Source organism: Labrus bergylta, chromosome 11 (assembly GCF_963930695.1).
Source record: "Labrus bergylta chromosome 11, fLabBer1.1, whole genome shotgun sequence".
Classification (NCBI taxonomy): domain Eukaryota; kingdom Metazoa; phylum Chordata; class Actinopteri; order Labriformes; family Labridae; genus Labrus; species Labrus bergylta.
This window is the reverse complement of record NC_089205.1, coordinates 12,390,136-12,413,800: the sequence shown is the minus strand read 5'-3', so window position 1 is coordinate 12,413,800 and position 23,665 is coordinate 12,390,136. Positions and strand designations below refer to the sequence as shown.

Here is a 23,665-nt window from a genome sequence, read left to right as displayed (position 1 = left end):
TGAGTGTTTCAATCAACATTTTATTTCAGGTGTGTTTTTTTTTTTTTTAAAACAAGTCAAAAGTTTGAGGTGCATAGTTATGAAGGAAGCATGAGCAACATGTTCACAAACACATACAAACAGCTGAACATTAAGAAGACAAGTCGATTCAGGACTCCTGTGTTGTGACATCGGGGGTGTGTGGTTGAGTTGATCGCACTCTGTTGTAAGAGTTTGATGCGAGATTTCAGCTTATTATAAAATGCAGTGGTGTGTATAATGTCTGTAGCATTGGATAGTGTAGGATGAAGTGATGAGTGAATTTGTTATTTTGATTAAGATAGGAGTTACATCTACAGCCATGTTACAGTTACAATAAAAAACATTGTCCCGGTATTTCAAAACGCAGAACCGCAGTGAGAGAATGTGGAGAGGTTGGTGTCAGTCTGTTCTTGTACTGCAATAAATCTCTTAACCTGCTGGCCTTGGTCTTTGCAGCTATCTCTCTTCAAAGAGTTATAGGAGGAGGCAGTTTGCTAGATTTGTGATCACATATTGACGCACAATATGCATCACATTTTGCTCTCTGAACCACCAAAATGGGAACACATATAGCTCCTGATTCTTCTCGTTTTATTAATCATCCTCCTTGATCCGGTTTCTAGTAAAGTTAAAGTTTGTGCTGAACTACACCAACATGAGATCAATGGATTGATCTTCTGGTCTGTGTGGAATGTCGAAAGCAGACGTCAGACTCTTGGCTTGGCAGTGTGAGTTTCAGCTGCTAGAAATACAGGTTTTTTTTATTTAAGTACAGAGCAATATCCTCCACAATTTAGTACTGAGACACATTTAAATCAGCAGTAGAGTAAAACAAATGTGTTTTTTTTTGTAAATGTCAGTGTACTAAGAGAGTTTTCTTTTGTTTTTGTCATTATTAGAGTGTAGTTAACAACAGCAGACGTGAGACTCTTGGATTGGCAGTATGAGTTTCAGCTGCTCTGGCAGTAAGAGCAATACTAACTCTAAAGGAATCATAATAGTGGTCAGTCAGTGTTCGACGGTATAGCACTCAGACTGGGACTATTCAATGCTCACTGTAAGAGAAAAATTGATAGAGGATTTGTGCGAGTATCCTTTTCCTTAAACACTTTATTGTAAACTTACACACACAAATCACCCCCTTTATGCTTGAAGTTAAATTACCCAGTGTGCACAGGGGTTCAAATGATCCAATTCAACTAGAAGCAATTAGTGTAGCAACAATGTCAACTCTTGTTTATCAGCATATAATGTGTTTAGCCATGGAGTTGTATTCATATTTTCATTCTCAGTTACAAACTAAAATCACTGTTTTAAGCCTACACTACAACTATCTCGTTTAAAATGCACTGATTGAGTGCATTTTCATATTGTGTGTCTCATCAGCAGACACTACTGTAGAGAGCAGATGATTGTATGTAATGGCATTAACCACTAGGTGGCAGTGGTACTGTGTTGACTTTGCTGTTCTGCTCAAAAGCTAAGGGGGCCCACACTGTACAGGCCTTTAGTCAGTACTGCAGCAAATACTGCAAGCAAGCTGCTGACCTCAACTCATGTAAGATTTTATAAAGCTGTTTGGGTTTTTTTTCCAGAAAGTCCAGGCAGTTCACAATGTAGGAAGGGCCATATGTTAAAAAAAATACAAGAAAAAAAGAACCTTTAAACTGGTAAAAGAGTGAATGCTTTTGGCAATTCATAATCCAGCACAGATCTATGGGGTGGTCACTCAAACACTCTCCTCACATACCTGTGTCTGGTTCACTGGATTTCTTTTCTTTTTTTTGTATTTGATTTTTGCAAGTAGTTTCACTTCAGGGAAATAACTTCATAACAGAAAAGCAAGATAGAGAAAATAAGGAATCTCTTAAAAAGTGATGCAGTGTTGACGGGCATATAACCAGGAAACATTACAAAAATCCACCTAGGGATCACAATGAAAATGAAAAACAACGATGCAAAATTAGCCACAAATGTTGAAGTAATGCATTACTATCTCTACATGAAACCATCTACAGGATTTGTTATGCAATGTCAGGGTTACAACAAGAGACAAGATCCACTTCACAATATTGCTTTTCCCTACAGGAAGACTTTGGATATACATAATGTATCCTCTTTGCAGAGGGATCTATACATTACTGTCTAGACAAGGAAGCGATCGTGTGTGTGCATGTTTGTGTGTGTATATGTGTGTGTATGCCTGTGTGTGTTTGTGAAGTGCTTCCTTATATCCATAACATTCACATTTGTTCGACACAGCAAGTACACTGTATCACTTCTAACACTGCACAGTCAGTCGCAATGTTAGCGTCTATTACAGGTTTTTTTTGTTTCCCAAGGCAGATAAATGCAGATATATGAATCTAATGTTTACACATTAGTACATTGTAGATACATATATCAGTACAATGAATGGTGTCTTGGACAAACACAGTTGCCATCACAGCCAGTCCAGACACATCTATAAAGTGCCTTATAACAGGTTATTGCATAATCTGATGTCCGTCTTATTGCTTCCATTGAAAGCAAGAAGGGAAATGCACTCCAGTATGAGAGAGAGCAGCAGGCTGACACAAAGTGAAACACTTAGAAAAATAAGATTACATCTTTCTATAGAGCTCTGTTCCAGTGAGACATCATTAGACAATGCTAAAGCCATTTGGACATAATGCTCCTCTTAGGTTCTCAGTCAGACTTGAAAAACAAAACATATTAATTTTATATGAACTCTGGAATTGTGTACCATAAAAAAATAACGAATTAAAATACCTTACATGATTTCCTGTTTTGTTCCTGACTCTAAACTGTGGTAAAGTGCTGCATTGCTTGTATCCAAGTGTACTACTACACTTTTTGTATCAAACAGGCTCTTATTATGTGAGTGCACTTGTGCGTCTGTATGTGGAGCTTTCAGCTGTCGTAGCTATTTAAGCTATGCGTGAGGGTGTGGCAGCTCATATACTGAAAACCACATACAGTCCTGGCTCTGGATGCCAATAGACATCTTAGCACTACGTCCTTCCATTTTGAAGTGATTGAATTAGATTTTGACTTTTATTTTCTTTCTTTAAAAAATAAAATAAATAAATGTGAAATCTGAGCACTTTTTCCAATAAAAATGTGTTAATTACTCTCCGAGCTCCCTCACTTGTTCATCTGTACAACATCTCTAACGCTAAGACACTACCTAGACACCAAACACAAACTTTGACCCGTTATCTTCAATGCTCAGAATATTCAAATCCTGTCACAGCAGTCATTTTTTTGGCAAATTGACCTTTGAACCGAGCAAACACACAAGACAAATGGCAAATAAAATGAACCACTTGCCTATTGAGATATGAACACATTCATTTGATAGTAACATTAATGTTTAATAAATTATATTAATCAAAAATAGTTTTTGGGAACTGAGTCTCTTACATTCGTTTTCAGCTATCCCTCCCAATGGTGGGTTTCCAGTATTACTGAGCCATGGGGTTTGTCTTTTCTTGACTGTTAATATGGAATTAAGCCATATAGATTATGTGAACTAATGCAGAAATATGTAGATTCAAATCCTGTTAAGTTTTGTTTACCATTTTTGCAAGCATTTTCTCGACTAGAAGAGTCACCTTGCAGTGACCTTGGCCTGGTTAAAGGGGGTATTGAAAGATGTGACATTGTTGAGAGGTTGATGTGAAGTGTTGATTGGGACCATACGGCGGCACAAAGACATGTTTTGGTGCTGTGGTGCTAGACAATACTCTATAAACTGTAAAGTATACTGTACTTATATGAAGTTATATATAAAATGCGCACATGCTAAAAATGCATTGATTATTTGTCAGAAGCAGCATGATTAAGTTCATTCCTTTCTATAGGGAGCTGGGTAGTCAGGGGATTGTCTTTGATGAGGGGGTTTGGGTTTTTATACATTTTCTGTGGTTTCATCCTCCCACCAGCAGAGGGAGCAGAAGCAAAACAGGCACCTGTGTTTCATCTAAAGCGAAATCATAAAAAACCTTTGCAGAACTGGATCACCTGAGACACCTTAGATAACGCCCAGTTGTCAGCCTCAGCAAACCAAAAGTGAGTCAACTCCTGCCGTCAGCCTTATTGAACCAAATAATCCCCACAGTACGCCAAACCTGGACCATGGTAGCAATCAAGTTGGTGGTTAGAACAGGAAAAACAAATGTAACAATAGCTTTAGAGATATCAACTAATGGATTTCCTGGTTGTAATCTGAACAAATTTACTGAGAGATGATGGCTTTAATCTATGTTGAAAAGAAAAAGGTTGATTTGGTAGGGTGGGACAGAAGCTTGCTGTTCTTCAGCTGACATCATGGCAGTTAGTTATGGCATCAAAGTGTGTGTGTTCCCTAGGTCAGGTTTGCTCGGGTCCAAGTTTGACGTAGACTTGTAGATTAAAACAGAGCCTTATGATTTCAAACCAAGCATCATACAGCTTTTTCGCTATAGTCTTCTGACACTGTTTTTCAGCGTGACAGCTGATTAGAACAAATTTGACGTATAAATAAAGAACTGAAAACAACTAGAGATCTGCTCAGTACAAAGTCCTTTCTCTAAAACTGTGGAAAAGTGACTATTCGTCAGAGCACATGACACTAAAGGCTTCAAAATTAGAAAGAAAAAAGTTGTAACCTGAATGATCCATATACCCTCTGAATGTCAAAGAGGGTATATGGAAAGCACAAATATACACACCGAGACAGTTTACCCAAGACTCTGTGTGAAGTGTTTGGTTACAGTAGCATGAAGAGTAGAATTTGATATCAGAGGCTGTGTAACAAATGGGCTGCCATGTAGGTGAGGGTGATCCAGGCCTGTGCACATTTCACACCTCTCAAATCTCAAGCATGATTTAAAATAGACTTTTACAATGTATTAGTTAGCCATTAGTAAGATATAACAGTCCACTGATAACAGTATCTTCTCTGAGCGTGTAAGTTGTTCTAACATATGTACAGACATACTTTTGCATTCTGCTCATGCCTTTGGTGTCCCTTTGTTGTCTGCTTTGGCTCCTGTAGGTCCATTTTCGGTGTTGTCATTCCCTGAGGAGCTCACCAGGCACTCTTTACTATAGGGGGGAGGGGGGGGGGGGGCAGAGAAAGCAAAGATCAAAATGGAGCTTCACCCGCAGAGAGAGAACACAAGAATGATAATGCCTTTATATATAAACTGATACTACAGGGATTTTCTACACCCTGACCCTCATAGCCCCATATGATAATCTTGTGCTGGACCCAAATTGGAAATATGTAATTAAAATGACTCTGAAACACATACCGAAGAATATTAAGACGGCTAATTTAGAACCTGTTAACTTGATGGCTCTGTATGTTATGTCGATTTTTTTTTACAATGGATCTGCATCTCTAGGAGTTACATGGGCTAAAATAGAGCTCAACTCCTCCTAACAGAGAATAATAACCGGCTGTTGAAACCCTGAATAAATGTACAAAACAAGAAGTATGATAAGGACATGCACTCCTAATTGTACCTTTAGTTGACACACGGATGTTTCGAGCAGTTGCTTTTCTTCAGAGTGTAACAGGAAGGTTACATGTGCTTGCCAAATGATTGACAAGGGAATGTAAACTACCTGTGAGTATAGTGCAATACAAATAGCAATTTTCCTGCTTGATGATGCAGTACTTGTTTGTACTAAGAACGGCTCAATAATCGATGTTTGTAATGACAGAGTTTTATTAAAGTGACTTTGTGACTGACTCTCTGTCGAGTGAGCTTATCTAACAAAAGCGGTCAACATAATTATGAGGGTTAATGCTAGTAGTTCGGCATCATCACTGTCAGTGAGTATGTAGGTCATTTAATTAAAATAACAGACCATTAAAGGTAGGGTTGGTAATATTTTTCCAGATACACTTTTTAAGATTTTGGTTGAAATTGTCTTTAGGTCCTGATAGGAATTTATAACTCATGAGCTCTGAAAAAGGAATGAAGAAAATCCGTCATATGTAGCAGTTGTAAGCCTGTAAAAACTTCGACCAATGTCTGTCACACTAAAAGGATGAGCTGAGGTCCGCTTCTGGACCAATGGCGCTTGTTCATGTTAGTGAGGGGCCATGGCTTTTGAGGGAGCACAGAGGGGAGGGGGTGGGTGCAGACGCAGCACTGAGGGAATGCTACTCTCAAAATCGTGCTATTTCAAAAAATACCAACACTGCCTTTAATAATCCAGTATTTTAAAAAAGTAAAAACAATATAACGTTTAATAACAGAAGCCAGTGAGCCAGACATGCAGTGATGTATAATTCAATCCTAAAAACCGTCTATTAGTGATTAGAATTCATCTTGTTTTCATGTTTGTCATCATTGGGTTTACTCACTTCTTTTCATCATCCTTCAGCAGAAAGTGAACAACCAGGGCTTTTACCACCATGACAAAGATAACCAAACCAATGACTCCGCCCACAACTGAGACAATGATGGTTGTCAAAGTGTTGTCGATCTCCGTCACTGAAAAGAGAGAGAGAGAGAAATATATTGTAAGGGAGAAAGTCGAGGAAAGTAGACAAAAAACATTTTAATAAATAGTCTTTCCAAGAGTGAAATCCAACTCTAGAAACCATCATTAACAATTGTTATGGATGTGAAGATGCAAGCTCCTTGTACTGTAAGCATGGTACAAATCATAGTAAGGCGTATGGTAGGGAGTGCACATGTTACATACCTTGGTCCACCACTATAAGAGTGAAGATAGCACTGTGGTTACGATTCTTCTCTTTTGGGTTTTTGGCGAAACAGATGTAGTCTCCCGCATCTTCAAAGGTGATGTTGTAAAGCAGTATGGAGATGTTGTTGCTCTTTGAGGAGCCGACAAACTCCACACGCTCATGGTAGACACTGACCTTTGGCTCCACACCCTCAACGTGTATAACAGCTTCGCATAACTAAACACACACACACACACACATACATACATGGCTGTAGTTAGATACAGAGAGGAAGTCAGATGTTTGTATGAAAGCTCTTCTGCATCTGCTTGTGTTAACATTTAGGTTGTTTTCACAACTACGGCTCCTTTGCCTGGTTCTGACTCAGATGAGAAAGTGATACATATTTCCCTTTGGTCAGTTTGTGTTCACAATGTAGTATTGTAAAGCGGGCCAAGGCACACATCAATGCAGGGCTGTCGCATTACGTCACAGCCTCCTCTCTCGCTGCGTAAGTACAGGTAAGAAGAAAATTCCATGCGTAGCGCAGTCGCACTTTGCAATGTGGGATGGCTCCAGGACGCTACTTAGTTAGCTAGCTAAAATACCAACAAAATGAAAATGGTGTTGAATTGGAGCAGCAAGGATGTTAAATATCACATGAATATAATAATATAATATAATAAACTTGTGAATCTGTGCATGATTGAGAGAGGCTTTCGACACTCTACTGGTGTTATGGTTCAATTTGTCACCCTGATAACTGGTGACTTTGAGGCAAATGCCTTTGAGGTGGTTAACAACGGCTGTTGAAAAGAAAAGAAAATATTGCCAAACGTTCCTTAGTTTAGTTTTCATCTTAACAAAGATTACCTAATTAGTTAACTTAAATTAAAAATGAAAGATAAACCAAGAGGCATTTGTGAGTGCTCTTGCTGTTGTCATGTCATGCATCTGAAAGTCGCCAGTTAACATGGTCACTCTAACACCTGTTGGCAGTCTCATGAGAGACGAGCCGACAGCACCGTGTAAAGTTACGAGACCAGCATGACTAACGGGGAGGTTCAGGTGATGAAAAGCAAAAAATTCTCCTGGTTCAACAAGCTGGACAAAACTATTGAGTTGTGGAACCAGAAGTTGTTGTCAAGTTCACATAATGTCCAAACAAACATGGGCCAAGGGGAAAGCGACCCCTTGTTTCAGAACAACTTCTCTAAACAATTTAGGTGTGAAAACACCCTAATTGTTTTTGAATTTGCAAAAAAGAAATGGTTGATATTTTGTTGTTTGTTTTTACTGTTTGTTCATGTGGCTCATGCTTTTCCATTGTGCGTTTTTTTGGTGTATGCCGTACCTTTTCCATGGTTCCGTTGTTGTTGAAGTGCCAGTTGAAGTAGAGGTTTTTGATTCCAATGCAGGAGGAGTAGGTGCAGGGCAACAGGACTGTGGAGCCATTCATTGCTTCAACAAAGGACACTTTACCTGTCGAGACCTCCAGTCCACCAACACTCCATACACCTGAAGCAAGAGAGAAAGGGGAAAGCTCAGACAATAAAGAAACAAACCAGAAAATATACCTTTTTAATTCAAACTGAGTACTGCACTGGTAGAGAACAAAGAAAACACACACATGATGGATAAAATAGGTCAGTTACTGTTAAGATTGTATTACATCAGAAATACGGGTAACAATGACAAATCATAAAATAATGCTTATGTGCTGGCATGCTGGGTTGGTGTAGGATTACTGCTAAAGATAAGTGCTGCTCATGAGTAATGGCATTACAAAGTTAAGTAGCTTACTTACTGTAAGCATAGCTCATGAAATGACAGCTTCCTGCACTCCACATACTCAATACTTATTATTGAGTTTTTAATAGCAGTATATTCCAAATTATCTGTGGGAAGCCAAAAGATTTAAAGCGCCCCCAACTGACTGACTGCAGCATAGGTCATGAACCCTGCCTCCTCTAAGTTAACAGATGGGACATGGGGACAACTTAAAATAATAACACATCAAAGAATCGTTTCTTATTTTTAATATTGGACAGTTTTTCTGCCTCAATTTGCAGTCACTCGGTTTTTAAAGAGATCTTAAACAAGTGCCTAGCATTCAGCAGTATTTGAATGCACTAGGTTACAGTATATCAAAATAATTTTATTGTTTGTAAATTGTATTCTCTTCCTGCTATTAGACTGCAATACCTACATTTTTAGTATTCTGTGATAAGACTTTGCAGTTGTTTTCATTTTAATCTTCGGTGGGTTCCTGGTACAAGCCCTTGGGGGACTCCTTTGTCCCACCTGTGCATTTTGTATACACATGTCTTCTTCTGTCTTATTTTGTTATTCTTTCTTCTCCACAGATAAAAATATATATGAAGCTAAAATGAGTTATTTGATGATTTAAAACGTTGTAAAATACTGTGATTGACAACTCTGTTGATGCAACTCCTGCAGTGCTGTGTGCAACAGATTTTTAAGGTAGAGGTGAAACAGTGAGCAACACTAACACAAGAGCCATTGAACTTGTATAACCGTGAGTGAATGCTTCAAGCTGACACAACAATCTTTTCTGCCGTACACTGTTCTGACCTGAGGGCTCTCTGCATTTTTTTAACAATCATTTAAATGTCTGTTTTTTTACAGTGGAAGCAGCATGACGTCAATACCTGGGCTCTTCCAGAGAATCCCTACTGTTCAGTCTCTGACTCTGAATGAGAATTATGTCAGTGACAGTCAAAGGGGCATACTGGCTTCACTTATGGATAATGGGAGGAGTTGGAGACACAATATTAATCAATCAATCTTTATTTGTATATCACCAATTCAAAAATAAATGTATTTACAAAAAGAGCAGGTCTAGACCTTACTCTTTGTTATATTATCTACAAAGACTCAACATTAATCCATCATGAGCAATAAGCAACATTTAGCAAAGTTAGAGTAACAAGGAAAAACTGCCTTTTAACAGGCAGAAACAAGAAACCATCCATTGCATATCTTAATTAATGCTGATGATATAGTTAAAACTAACCGCCTTAGTCTTCATTATTCAGTTCATTAGCCTAAAGGCTAACTTACAGGGTACTGAAAATATAAATCCAAGTTCTATTAACCATTACTCAAAACATGGCAGTTACAGATGGACTGAGATGAGGAACATTTATAACAGAGCATGTAAAAGTGAATTATATTTAGATAACCTGTATAAGGTCTGATACATATACCAGTAGAATCCAGGTTTTAGTATTCAGTATATTTTTGACATGCTACAGCATATGTAAACATTGTTTCACTGTTTCATCAGTCATCTCTGAAAGCAGGGACCATTGTCGACCCTCAGGATGTGATGCTGCATCATATTATAATTATGTTTTTTAATTTACTTTGAGAAGAATGAAAATATGCAGGGTTAGGGAAGGAAAACCAAAGCTTTTTATAAAAGTCAATGTTGAACAATTTTACAAATTTAAGATAAAAATGTAACCTGCCTAGTTATTGTCTGCCACGATGTTGTAATATCCCCATCAGTGCATTTGTGGGTCTTAAATGCTAATAAGTCAACATCAACAGCACTGAAGTGGGGGGACAAAATCATCTTTTTTTTTTCATACGTTTATTTTCCTGTGACAGAGCCTGCAGGACACAAAACATATTGTGACTTTTTAATTTTCCCCAAATGATTTGAGTCTGTCTGGATGGGCTCTGAGGGTTTTGCAGTGACAGCTGCTGTGATTCCCAGATTGTTGCTCTGATGTGTCTCACACTCTTGGGGCCTATTTATAAACCCTCTTCCTGACCTGCTCAGGATCACATTGCACTTGGACATGATGCAAGAAGTGAAAGAGTTCATACTTGTCCATATGTTGTTGTTTTTTTTTACTTGAAAAGACTTACATCTGGGGGCACGGGTAACCTAGTGGTTAGTACGTGTGCGCCATGTACGGAGGCTATATTGTCCTCCAAGCATCCCGGGTTCGAATCTGACCTCCACTCTCTCTCTCTCTCTCTCACAAGTTCTGACTATCCACTGTCCTATCTCTAAAATAAAAGCATAACCCCTCCTACAAATAAACCTTAAAAAAACAGCTTTGTACTAACAAAACAAAACACTGGAATCCCTGGGGTCTAATTCAGGAAATGACTGTGAGCACATTCAGTGTAGACACTCAGTAATCAGTTGGAGCTGCTCTCTTTCAAGTAAAGATGAATTGCCTTGTTTTATTCATTTACTTGTTTATTTTTGCTAATATTGGCACTGTTATTCTGCAGTAGACTTTTTCAAGTGAATGTGCTTAATTGTTCAACACTAAGTGTAACAGTGGAAAAACTGGATTTTTTTTTTTTTTTAGAGTAATCAAAAAACACATCCCCGACTGTTCCTCTCTCTCTCTCTCTACAACAGGCTTTCCCAACCTTGGGGTCCTGACCCTATGTGGGGTCGCATGGAATTCATCTGAATTTAATATTTATTGATTAATAAAAAACATATTCTTTATTAAACTAAACACAGGATAATAGCCAATGCCAAAACATGAACCACTCTGTCTATTTATCGTCCATTGTGCAGAAATGTCATCCTCTGCCTGCCTCCATAATAATATACAGAAAAATACCCAAATGTCATCTGGAATGAATGTTTACTTGCAACACAATAGAAAAATGATTACATGATTGAAAACAAACTTAGCAAAAAGCTGTATGTGTTTTGGATGTCTGTGGGTCCCAGAGTTTTGTGAAGTCAAAGTGGGGTCACCTGCTGGAAAGAGTTTGGGAACCACCGCTCTGCAGTATTTTAGAGATTTCACATACACGTACCAGTGTGAGTAATAGTGTGTCAAAACAAAGACACAAAGTCACTGACAGAATCCTGCATGGTGTAGCAGGATTAGTGTGTTTTGAAAACAGTCTAAAGGCGGATATCAAGTTATAGATACAGTATGATGCTAGATACCAGATGTGATTTTTTACCCCCTCCTTGTACTTCCTCTGCCTTGTTATTCCCCTCTCTCAAATCCCCTGTATGCCTTGTAGGGCTGAACTGACTCCTCCACAGATGTTTTGTTCAGTATTATTTTTTTAGAAAAGGAAACAGATGTGATTCAAGGGAAATACAAGAAAATTGAGTAAGTGATTAAGAGACACCTGATCTTGAGAAGAAAAATCTAAACTTCTGCTCAAAGCCCCGCAAAACTGTGATGACAATAACTGTGATTGTTCCTCTTATTGTCAAGTGTTGGATGTCTCAGCGTTGCTCTAAAGGTACAGGGTTATTAGACCTTGTATTTCAACGTGTGTTTGTTTGTACTTTTTCTTGAGGCTGGCTGAGTAATAAAACAGTCTTCAAAAGGGAACACATCCTGTGTCTGCAAAAGAGCATGCCAAAGACACAACCTAAAACTGCTTTATTGAGGAGATTTTTTTCTTATTAAAAGGCAACAGGCATGAGACATGTGTTTAACTAGATTCAGTATTTAACTCATGAATAGTCTGGTTTCAGCATTATCAGATCAGATATCATTATAAAATCAGTTTTGGTCTAAAAAGAGAAAGTATCCTGATCATGCTTTGTTTCTTGAATTTTGCCAAGCCCTTATTTTCTCTCCCTTTTGTTCAGTTTTCCAGATCTGCTCTTTTAGTTTTCTCAGTCTTTGGCCCTTTCATCTTGTCATCTAACACTTGATATTTTTACCTCCCCTCTGCAGTCATAGTGGCCTGTCTCCTCTACTTTCAGCAACAACTCATGCCATTTGGCTTCTCATTGTTCTTCCCTGTCTCTGATTCCGCTCTCTTTTAATGGGCTCTTACTATTTTTGTTTGCAGAAGATGACACATTATCTCTCTAAAAAATGTTTTATTTCTAATCATGGCCTTTTTGTCTTACTATCTCAGAACTTCTTCCACAAGGATGCAAGCACTAAGAAAACAAAATATTTTAGGAGCTTGTCTGTGAGTTTGTCTTATTTTAAAACTGCACAATTATATTTGAAACATTTTAGCTGGCTGGTGTTCGGTTTATTTACGTTTCCTTTTAAACTCTGTGTTAAGTTGACTCTTCTGAATAATTACTGGCCGGTACCACTCAGCAATTCTAAAAGGGATCCAGAGGGAGTAATAATGCCAAGTAAAACAAAAACCAATACAAGGGTGAGTCTCTCTACTTTAAGGCATACTCTCAGTCTGTAACCAGAAGCAAACACAGTGATGTTTTACGTATCTCAGAGGAGTGTCCCCCCTATGTCTACAAATACATTTCTCTCTTCCATCATTTTACACCTCGGCTCTCTACTATCCCTTTTTATCGCCGACTTTCCTCATCTCTCTTCTTCTATCTTTACAGTTTGACTCACATACTTTAGTTGTGAACTTGCGGCTTTGTTGTGTGTGTGTGTGTGTATGTGTGCGTACATGAGTTGTAGGCTGGAATGTGATATTTTTAGCTCCACTATCAAATATCTCTTTGTTCCAGTTGGGAAACATCAATACCTAAATAACTGATAGCAGGAAAAGCAGCTACAGTACTGCATGTGTTTGTGTGTGTATGAATGTGTGTGTACGTGTGCTCGTGTGCGTGCGTGTGTGCGTGTCCTTGGCTGACAGTCAAGGTGATATGTTTTTTTTTGTCTTATTTTAAGTAGGCCAAAGATTGGAGGGTTAATGTATTTCCGAGTGAACCCATAGAGAACTGACCGAGGACACCATTACCTCAGTTAGAGAGAGACAGCCAAAGAGAGGGAGAGAGAGAGAGAGAGAAGTAATGGTAAGGGTGAGCTAGAAAGAAGGAGAGAATGGACCACATGGAGCAGAGTGGAGGAGCAAAAATTAAATGGGGAAGCAGTGGTAATGAAGGAGGTAGAGTGTGTAGGGAGTGATGGAAAGGGTCACAAGGGATGGTTATTGAGAGAGTCGGGGAGTGAGATGTCCTCTCCAAGGTGGGGGAGTGACAGCAGAGGAGAGAATTACAGCAGCAGCTAAGTAAGTCTATCAATGGCGGTCAAGGTTGGCTCACGTTTACATGTTAGGATACACACATATGTAATATGATAGTAACGCAAACAAGTAACAACGTGGGGTATAATTTTCACATTTACATGCCTGATAGTTAACCCTTTCTGGTACTGACAACCTCAGCTATTCCACATTGCTTTGCAGAATATCACAAACATTCCTGCTGTGGGTATATTGTCGGCCATATTCTTGCCTAACCCAATAACATAACATAAGGCACATGTAGGAATATTTTGGACTTTAGAAATTTGTTGTTTTCTGAATGATTAATTTGTATTTGGTCTGGAGAGTAGTCAGTAGTTTGCTCTTTAAAAAGATAACAGCTTGTTACATCCCTTGTATCTCTATGTAGACAATAATGCATGGTATAGTTTGAGGGTTCATACTACACTATTGCAGACATAGATGTATTCGTTGAATGGGACACAGTTGACAACATGTTGCTATCAAATCTCTGTTGTATTGCAAGTTTCACTGGTCCCAATGAGGACTAACTGTCTGTTAATGTTGAGTTTTTTGGGGAGCCTCTCATTTCTCCTTCATGCTAGATATGCTTTTGAATGAGTCTTTGTTCAGTTCTTTGTTTCACTGACTTCATTTCCTGGAACCAAATAGTCTACTGAGGGAGACTGATGGGAATGTTTCGGCATAGAAAAGTGGAATCTAGTAAAAGATTGTAGATAAGAGAACAGTTGTCCGTGTCTATGAAGGCTGGAAATTTCAACTGATAAACAACACATTGTGCATATTAAATGAAATAACCATATGCGTGATAAAAAAAAAAAGAATACAGAAAATTGTAGAGATGATGCAGAGACATAGATTGAGATGTGTGCGATTTCTTTTAGTAGAGGAGAGGTTAATCAAAAATAATTTGTTGACCATTAATCTGTTTACAAAGAGGTTCACTTCAATAGCAGTTTATTAGTTGATTCCATTAAAGGAAGAATGTGCGACTTCTTGATCCAGTAGATGTCGCCCTTGAGCACTAGCATGAAACCAAAACGAAATGCTGTTTGGCGACACCTCCGCCATACTGAATCCTCCGCTCTCCTCCAGCGACATGCCTCAAACCCCCCCTCCCCTTGTGTTTGAAAAAAAAAAGGAGTCCAGCAGACAAAAAAGTATTTGGCTTGAGCTGCAATTGACTGTAGCCTGCTTGCTGTGTTAGCGGGTTTAATGTTAGCACTCTTTAGTTAGCTCGTAGCATCACATTGCATGTCATTTCACATGGAATGACAAGTGATCCAAAAACATTTACGTGACAATCAAATAAGCAGTGAGTATGTTCTTCTTCTTTTCTCTAGTCCTTGACTAAAACTGCTTTTATACACAAGGGGAGGCGCTAGTCGTCGCGTCCATGTAAACATGGCTCCGACAACATGACAGCCAGAGGGACTCGCACTTCTTACTCATTGCAGGCAGTCATGACTTAGAGATATTTACATAGGACATACTTGATTTCTGCTATATTTATGTGTAAACTGTTGCACATTAAGAGGGCCATGATGGCTGAGAAAATGCAAAATAACACCTGTTGGTGTTGAAACTCTACAAATAATAGAAACTCGTTTTAGATGTCACCAATATCTTTACTCTCCGTAAGTATATTCATGTGGGTTAAGCAGCATTTCACAATAAAAGCACCCATGGCAGAGTCTATAAGCCAATGTTTCCCGACCTATTTTTGGCTCCCCACTTTGACTTAAAAAATCTGGAGAAAACCAGACATCCAAAACACAGCTTGTTGCACCCCTTGTATCTCTATGTAGACAATAATGCATGGTATAGTTTGAGGGTTCATACTACACTATCGCAGACATAGATGTATTCGTTGAATGGGACACAGTTGACAACATGTTGCTATCAAATCTCTGTTGTATTGCAAGTTTCACTGGTCCCAATGAGGACTAACTGTCTGTTAATGTTGAGTTTTTTGGGGAGCCTCTCATTTCTCCTTCATGCTAGATATGCTTTTGAATGAGTCTTTGTTCAGTTCTTTGTTTCACTGACTTCATTTCCTGGAACCAAATAGTCTACTGAGGGAGACTGATGGGAATGTTTTGGCATAGAAAAGTGGAATCTAGTAAAAGATTGTAGACAAGAGAACAGTTGTCCGTGTCTATGAAGGCTGGAAATTTCAACTGATAAACAACACATTGTGCATATTAAATGAAATAACCATATGTGTGATAAAAAAAAAAAAGAATACAGAAAACTGTAGAGATGATGCAGAGACATAGATTGAGATGTGTGAGATTTCTTTAGTAGAGGAGAGGTTTATCAAAAATAATTTGTTGACCATTAATCTGTTTACAAAGAGGTTCACTTCAATAGCAGTTTATTAGTTGATTCCATTAAAGGAAGAATGTGCGACTTCTTGATCCAGTAGATGTCGCCCTTGAGCACCAGCATGAAACCAAAACGGAATTCTGTTTGGCGACACCTCCGCCATACTCCAGCGAAACCCCCCTCCCCTCGCGTTTGCAAAAAACAGGACTCAAGCGCGAGTATTTCCGTTTGTGTTGTTCTAATGTTACTATTTTGATAGGCCTCATAGTGTGCCCAGCTGTGCGCAACATTAAAAGGGTTTTAACCACCTCCAGGGACAATGGGGGTCCCCAGTTGTTAGCACCGTTAGCATATGGGGTTGAAAAGCATGGGAACCCCTGCTCTATATGACCATAGCTAATAAGCCATTAACTAAGAGTTTGCCCTCACATTCCGCGTTACTGCTTATTGATTGTAAGTTGTTGAAGATGAATTATGATCTCAATATGCTTTTTTCACTTCTACATTATATGGTACATTACTAAGGAAAACTTTACTAAATTACTAAATTCAACTTCCTAACGTACAATCAATATTCAGTAATGAGTAGTATAATGAGGGTAAACTCTTACTTTATGGCATTCTAACTATAGACTATGGTCATGTAGAATAATGTATTGATTAGCATGCTAATAAGCATCTCGTGAATGGTGAATATATTGACTTTAATTTGAAGTGTTGCCCTTGTTTTTTATTATTTGACTAAATACGTTTTTTGGTCCGGTCATCTGGTGACAGCCATATGTAACTTAATCAAATCAGTCGACAGCTGATTGTCTTGATTGGTTCTACTGGAAGAAAAGTCATTACAAGTCTTACAAAAATATCAATTTGTAAGGAGTCACAGCAAAAAGTCAGAAATGTTATTAAAGGATTATCTTAAAGTTCAACATAAATGAGATAACCGACTCATTCTGGGACATATAGCTTCTTTCTTATTGTCTATGTCTGTCAGTATAAATGCTATGAATACTATCAATAAACAGAAAAAAATGACTACCATTTATTTGAATAATTTCCAAGTCAAACTTATAAATGTATACAAATACAAAGATTCTAAAAGAAAAAAAACATGACACATACTAACAATGATTAAAATCTGAAATATCATCATTCCTTGATAATGATTTTAAGTTAGCAATTTTAAGTGTGTAGAGCTCATCTGTGCTGAGCCTCCAAAGATCGGAGAGCCGAGAGGAAATGTTGGGATGTGGGGGCACTGTTCGGCGCAATAACAAAACCAGGGAGTGTTTGAGCAAAAGCCCTGATCACCACTGCACTACTACGTCAGTACCAGTAATACTACAAACACAAAAGATGTGAACTGTGGTTATAAACATGTTTTTGATCATATCATTTATTATATGTTAAGTACTTATAGATACATACATTTTGCATTATATTTTTTATTTTATTCCTTTTTCTTTTTTTTTTGCAAATGCCTTAAGAAGTCCATGAAGACACATTGAGACAACTTATCCTGCTCAGCAACCAGATGTTCAACATCACCAAGTTCAGATCAGCCAAGGGTTGAAGGTTGCTGACCTTGATGCCCTCAGTAATGCAACAAGTAAACCTCAGTTGTGATATCACTTTTAGCCCAATTTAGCAGATTTTAAGCAGTCAGAAAAGGAGGGAAAAGAGAGACGAGGAAGGATGGCTGAAGCAAGAAGCAAAGGAAAGCCTGTGTTGACATGGAGCAATACAAAAAAAAAAAGCATTATGGCCTATTTATTGAGACAAACACCCAACTAGACGTGATAAAAAAAAAATAAACACAGGTGCTGAAGAGGAAGGTGAAGAGGCCTTAGACGCAAGTTTAAATGTGACAACAATTAGAGGGATTTGCACAGCACAGTGTGGCAGTGAAACAGTTTAGAAGTCTGTTTCAGTGTTAAGTAGAGCTAAGATTAAGCAGAGAGGAATGACAGGGCCCCTGATGATATAGAGAGAAGTATAACTCACCCAGCAGCAGAGCAACTGCCAGCCCAGCATGAAGTAGATCCCCTGATCTCTTCCGACCAGAGACACTCGAACCGTCGCTGTCCACTGACGCCATGACACCAAGACTGTCTGTCTATGTTGTTATGTGTCTATGTGGATTTTTGTCAATCCCTACACCTCTGCCAGTCTGGTCAACCTGAGTCCAATCTAAGAAAAGGTGTGTGTGTGTGTGCGTGTGCGTGTGCGTGTGCGTGTGTGTGTTAGTGTGTTTGTCTTATGTGTCTCTGAAGCAAGGAGTAGCTGGTTCTGAAGTCCTGCTCTCAGTTCCTCCCTCTTCTCTCCTTCTTCTCTCCTTCTCCGCACTCTGTCCCAGAAATGAAAATGGGGGGGGGGGGGGGGGGGGCGGGACGCAAAAAAAAGAGGAGTGTAAATCTCTTCGGGGTTCTCCCTCCCGATCACTTGTTCCCTGCGCTGCACTCTAGCAGCATGGGGAAGCAGAGGGAGAGACAAAGTGAAGAATGCAGCAGTTCAACCAAGAGTGCGGGCTCTCTGTCTCTCTCTCTCTCCCTCCCTTGCCTGTCCTCTGTCACGGTCTCTGACAGACTCGGCGGTGATTATCCAGCAAAGCAAAGAGTGAGGCAGAAGGCGAACAGAAGAGAGGCGAAGTCGTAGCGGCGCAGCAGATCAGTGACGGACAGATCCACTGCTCCAGCAGCAGTAGCAGCAGCAGCAGCCAGGGAAGCAGGCTGGACCAACAAACCCCAAAGGAGGACACATAGGCTGGAGATGGGGAGAGCAGGGCACTCGAGAGGCACGGAGGGATGCTGGAGCAGAGCCAGCAGCCAAGGCAGAAAAAAAAAAAGCAGAAAGCGCGTGTCTATCCAGTCGGCACAGGGAGGAATGAGCAATAGAGGTACTGCAGAGGTAGAGGTGAAGAGACTAAGAGAGAGAGAGAGAGAGCTACACAGAGAGGAGGAGGGAGGGAATAGAATGAAATGGGGGGGGGGAGGTGAGTGATAGCTGCTGCCACATGCACGCACACACACATATGCAGCCAGCATAACGGCTGAGTCAGCCTTACTCGAGAGGGTCTTTGAGCCGGTCTGGGTGCTTCACCCATACCACATACCCCAGACTTTACTGCATCCTTTGACTGTCTCCACTTTCATGTGTCTCCTATTTGATGCTTACATATCAATGCCAAGTGCTGTCCCTTTGGCAGGCGAAAGCATTGGCAAGATCCGATGTTATCCACCAGTTCTCCATCAAATGATTCATGCTTTATCTCTCTCTCTCTCTCTCTCTCTCTCTCTCTCTCCCTTGTCAGTTTTATGGCAGGACTACATGTTCGGAAGCCCTTGTTCCGAATTAAAGCACAAGGAAAATGTGTAGATCAACCATTCTTCCTTTTTAAGAAAGTGCTAAACCTTTTGGCATCACTGCACATGAGTCATTCTAAATTTACATTTTTAATTAGCATATGTTATTAAAAGAACCACCTATGCAGTAAACTCGCAAATCATGGAACAGTGCCTGTATTTCACATTTTCTTGCATCACAATTTGGACTCAAGAATGCAAAATGTATACAAAACATCTGACTGAATCCAAGTAGATTCAAGCCAAACCAAGCACTATGTACTGACGACATCTTTTGAACAGTTTGAGCCGGTGCTCACTGTGACCCCAAATGTCTGCTTAAGACCAGTGGACTTTTTCAGGGGCTTTTATACACATGTCATCCACCAAAATAAACTGCTCCTTATGTTTCATGCCTCACAAATTTGCCTGCAAAGCACAAATAATCAGTAACATTGATTCATGATGGCCCCTTTCACACATGCACCCTGGACAGGCACATTTCAGGAGAGCCTGCCCCTGAAATCTTCCTGAGTTTGGTCACAGAGTTAATGTCTACAACATATGCTATCCAAATGGTGAAATGAAACATGGGCGTCTGACAATGACACTTTTTGTGTGTAACTTGACATATACCTAGTATTAGCAAGTGAGTGGAAAAGCAGCTTTATTACATACATAAATATTGAACCGGTCACACAGCGGTTGCAGGATATAAAGTGTATCCCCCGCCCACTCATTTATGATTTTCCAGAAATGATAGAGCATATCAGCACATCATGACTTCTCGCAGACATTTTTTTTGGGGGGGGGGGGGCTGTATGAAGTCATGATTTAAAATGTGTCTCTTTACGTTCACAAGTGAAGCTCACCCTGATTATTTTGGGGAAACATTTGGAGTTTTGTGCATGTGTGAAAAGGCTACACATAAATAAATAAAAACTAGGAGCCACACAGGACACCACATAATCACAGCATACCTTTCATCAATCTTACCTGCAGCCTTCACACTTCTCAGTGAAGGATAGCACAAGTCCACATCTCGAATGTTCAGTTTGACCTCATTCACAAGATTCATGGCTTCCTCGGCCATCAAGTGACACGTCAATTCCAAGACATCAGAGCCCTATAGGGTCACATCCGAGGCCAATACCTCAATATTTACAAGTTAGACTCACAGTAACACGAGCAGGCGAGGGAATCTGTCTCTACCTCAGGCCTACATGCCTTCTGTTTCTCTGTTGCCCAACACTTGGTGCAGGGGGAATGTTAACTATCTGCAAGCTGACAAACCCCCATGTTTGTCCTCCCACTACCTACTGTACTGTCGAACATAACTGAACCCACCATCTTGGTCCTTCTACATTTTATACAAAATGAGTCATGCATCAGAGTACACTGGAAGTCACTTAGCACTCCCACTACACCGCCACTCTGTCAGGTATGTCTGGCTGCAGGCATAGAATTAGAAGATGCCAGAACTTGGTTTAAAGAATTATTATTTTTTTACCCATTTGCTGAAACAAACACTGACATGTTTTTATGCTTTCAAACACTCATGGCTAGCCTAAACACATTAGATATACATAATGTGAATACATATTTTGGGGCCTGACCAATTAGTCTGCCTGCAGATATATGACTGGTGAATGACATTGATTAATTCACCAGTCAAATATAATTTCATTCGAGTATCATTGTATTACACTAGCAGTACTCTTTCTGGCTGTCATCAGCAAGGTGAGCTTTATGGATTACAACAAGCATGATCACTGTCCAGAGTGTCAAGCCGTGATCCCAGTACATGCACTATCCAGTTTTGTTTGATAAATGCATTTGAGGGATCAACACAATAAATGTATATATCTCTATCTATCTCTACAGATCGAATGTAGATCTAAGAAAGATATTGGCCACTATATCGGATTAAACTGTAGTGTTGTAGACTGTAGAGATGCTAAGAACTAAGAAGCATCATCAGGGGTTGATGGAGAGTGAGATGCAGCAACCTACAAGTATTTGAGATAAAGACGTACATGTGATTTATAGAGTGAGGGTAAAACACTAACACCAGGGATACATGATGCACCCTTGTGTCTTTGCATATTCACACCATCCATAGACACATGGCATCACACGCGCACACACACACACACACACATACACACACCTGCCACTGGAGAGGGTGACCTTGGATGACGGGCATAGAGGGGTGGAGCAAAAGAGGACATTACACTGATGAGAAGAGAGGAGGATGTTAGGGATCAGGAGAGGAGAGAAACGATGGGTAGAGGATGGGAATGTGGGGGGACGAGAGGAGTGAGAGGAGGAGAGATGGCAGGAGGCAAAGAGGGGAGTTGAGATGAGAGGCGGAGGGAGGGAGGCAGTGAGGGAGGGAGGGAGGGAGGGAGAGGAGAATCTGTTTCTGGGACAGCCAAAGCAGTGAAATGCTGCAGTGAAGTCACAGAGCTGGTCCGAACACAGCTACTGAAAGACTCTGAGCTCTCCATTCTCTCTCTCTATACCTCCATCAACCCCCCCACCACCACCACCCCCACCCCCCATCCTGATTAACCTTCTTGTCACCCCACACTCCGACCTGCTCTATCCCCCCCTCTCACTTTTCCTTTCTCTCTCCCTCCCTCTCTCTCTCTCCCTCTCTCTCTCTCTCTCTCTCTCTCTATCTTTGCACCAGCCGGTGAGTGAGCACATTTCAGAAATCGTCCTGAGTGGAGGAGTACAAGTTGGGTGGGCCTCCTCCTTACCACTCGTCTCCATCTCCCCTTTCTTTTTTGTCTTCATCTGTACAGGTCAATCTGTTTTCTCCAACATGCGTTGTCCTTTCTACTATTTTTTTATTTCATTGGCTTTACATTCTCACGTCTCTAACTCTCCGTTCTTGTCTTTGTATTTACATTTTCATTTCATTTTTTTGGTTCTGTCCTGTCTCCGCGGTCCTGTGCTCCAGCTGTCTGTCCATCCGTCTGTCTGGGGGTAGACCATCAAAAGGTGAGTCCTCTCTAAAGTTAAAAGCAGGTCTGCCGTACATGCTGATTCTCAAACACAAACATGCACACATGCGTCTGCACTGAAGTTATAACAGGCTTCAGTGCTGATATGTAAGGAGACTAGTGTCGATAATACAGACAGCCTCCTGGTAGAGATTTGTGTTGGAAGTTTAAAGGATTGCAGTTTTGTTTGTGCCTTTGTAATTGTCGTTGTTTGGAGTTGGACAGTAGAAGGTAGTTTGAAACCGCTTGTGATTTGCGTGATCTTCGTAAAGATGTTGGCAAGACTTCGCATTGAGGCGGTTAAGTACAAAAACTTTATTGGCTGTGTGTCCATGCTGTGGAATGTCAACTAGAAGGTCTCTATCTATCTATCTATCTATCTATCTATCTATCTATCTATCTATCCATACATCCATCCATCTTCATACCGTTACAATAATCCGTATAGAGGCACATAGAATGGCTTGACATGCGGCTGTCATTGAAACTGTGTCTTTAAGTTTGGATGTGATTTAATGATAACAATTCATTAGTAATAAACATAGATATTTCTTCAATATAAAAGCGTATTTTAGGACTGATAGTATGCGGCTACATTTTTATTTTAACGCTGTGAAATTAAAACAATTTTCCAATTAACAAGACTGAAAATGTTCCACTCAAATGTTTCCTAGATCACTTTCAGACTGCAGCACTTCATGAAAAAATTAGACCCTGGGTTCACGCATATGAAGTACAAAGACAGGGCTGAAAATAAACGAATACATAAAACAAGCTGGATCAGATTTTTATTTTTTTTCAAAAGAACCTTCTTTAAGTATTAAAATCTGCCCTGGTCAATCAAATGCATGCAAGGGCCCAGCTAGTGGATTGCTATAATTTGCTTATTTTTATTCTCTACCTTGTGGTAGTTTCAATAGAAGATAAAATGATGACTTAAACTGCATTTCTTGATTTTTTCAGATCTGCCCTGTGCTGTTTAGGTGTGTCTCATAAGGCTTCAAACCAGCTCATGACTGTCTTTTGGTCAGGGTTTATAAGAGCTGTAAAGATATTCATGCTCTACATTTACAAAGTCACCTTTAGCTGATTCTCAGTGGAGCAGCTCCAGGTTAACCACTCTGGTGAGAAGACTGCAGCTTCAGGATTGACAAGTGATCCCTTACATGAATACCTGCCCTTGATAAAATCACATACACATGCTCAGGACCAGTACAACTCTGATAGTCTTTGATACTCTCAGTGTCTGCAGGAGCAGAAATATCACAATCACAACAATAATAAACAAATCCATGGGT

The 23,665-nt window shown here is 39.8% G+C and overlaps 1 protein-coding gene across 1 annotated transcript; it reads right to left on the bottom strand.

Annotated features, from left to right (window-relative positions):
- LOC109991070 (sodium channel subunit beta-4) lies at positions 1 to 18,934 on the bottom strand. Its single transcript, XM_020643373.3, has 5 exons — positions 18,020 to 18,934; positions 8,067 to 8,230; positions 6,730 to 6,949; positions 6,386 to 6,515; positions 1 to 5,112 (listed from the first exon to the last, which is right to left on the bottom strand). Exons 1-5 carry the CDS (start codon positions 18,111 to 18,113, stop codon positions 5,019 to 5,021), a joined length of 702 nt encoding a protein of 233 aa, XP_020499029.1. The 5' UTR covers positions 18,114 to 18,934; the 3' UTR covers positions 1 to 5,018.
- Between the last annotated feature and the right edge of the window lie 4,731 nt (positions 18,935 to 23,665).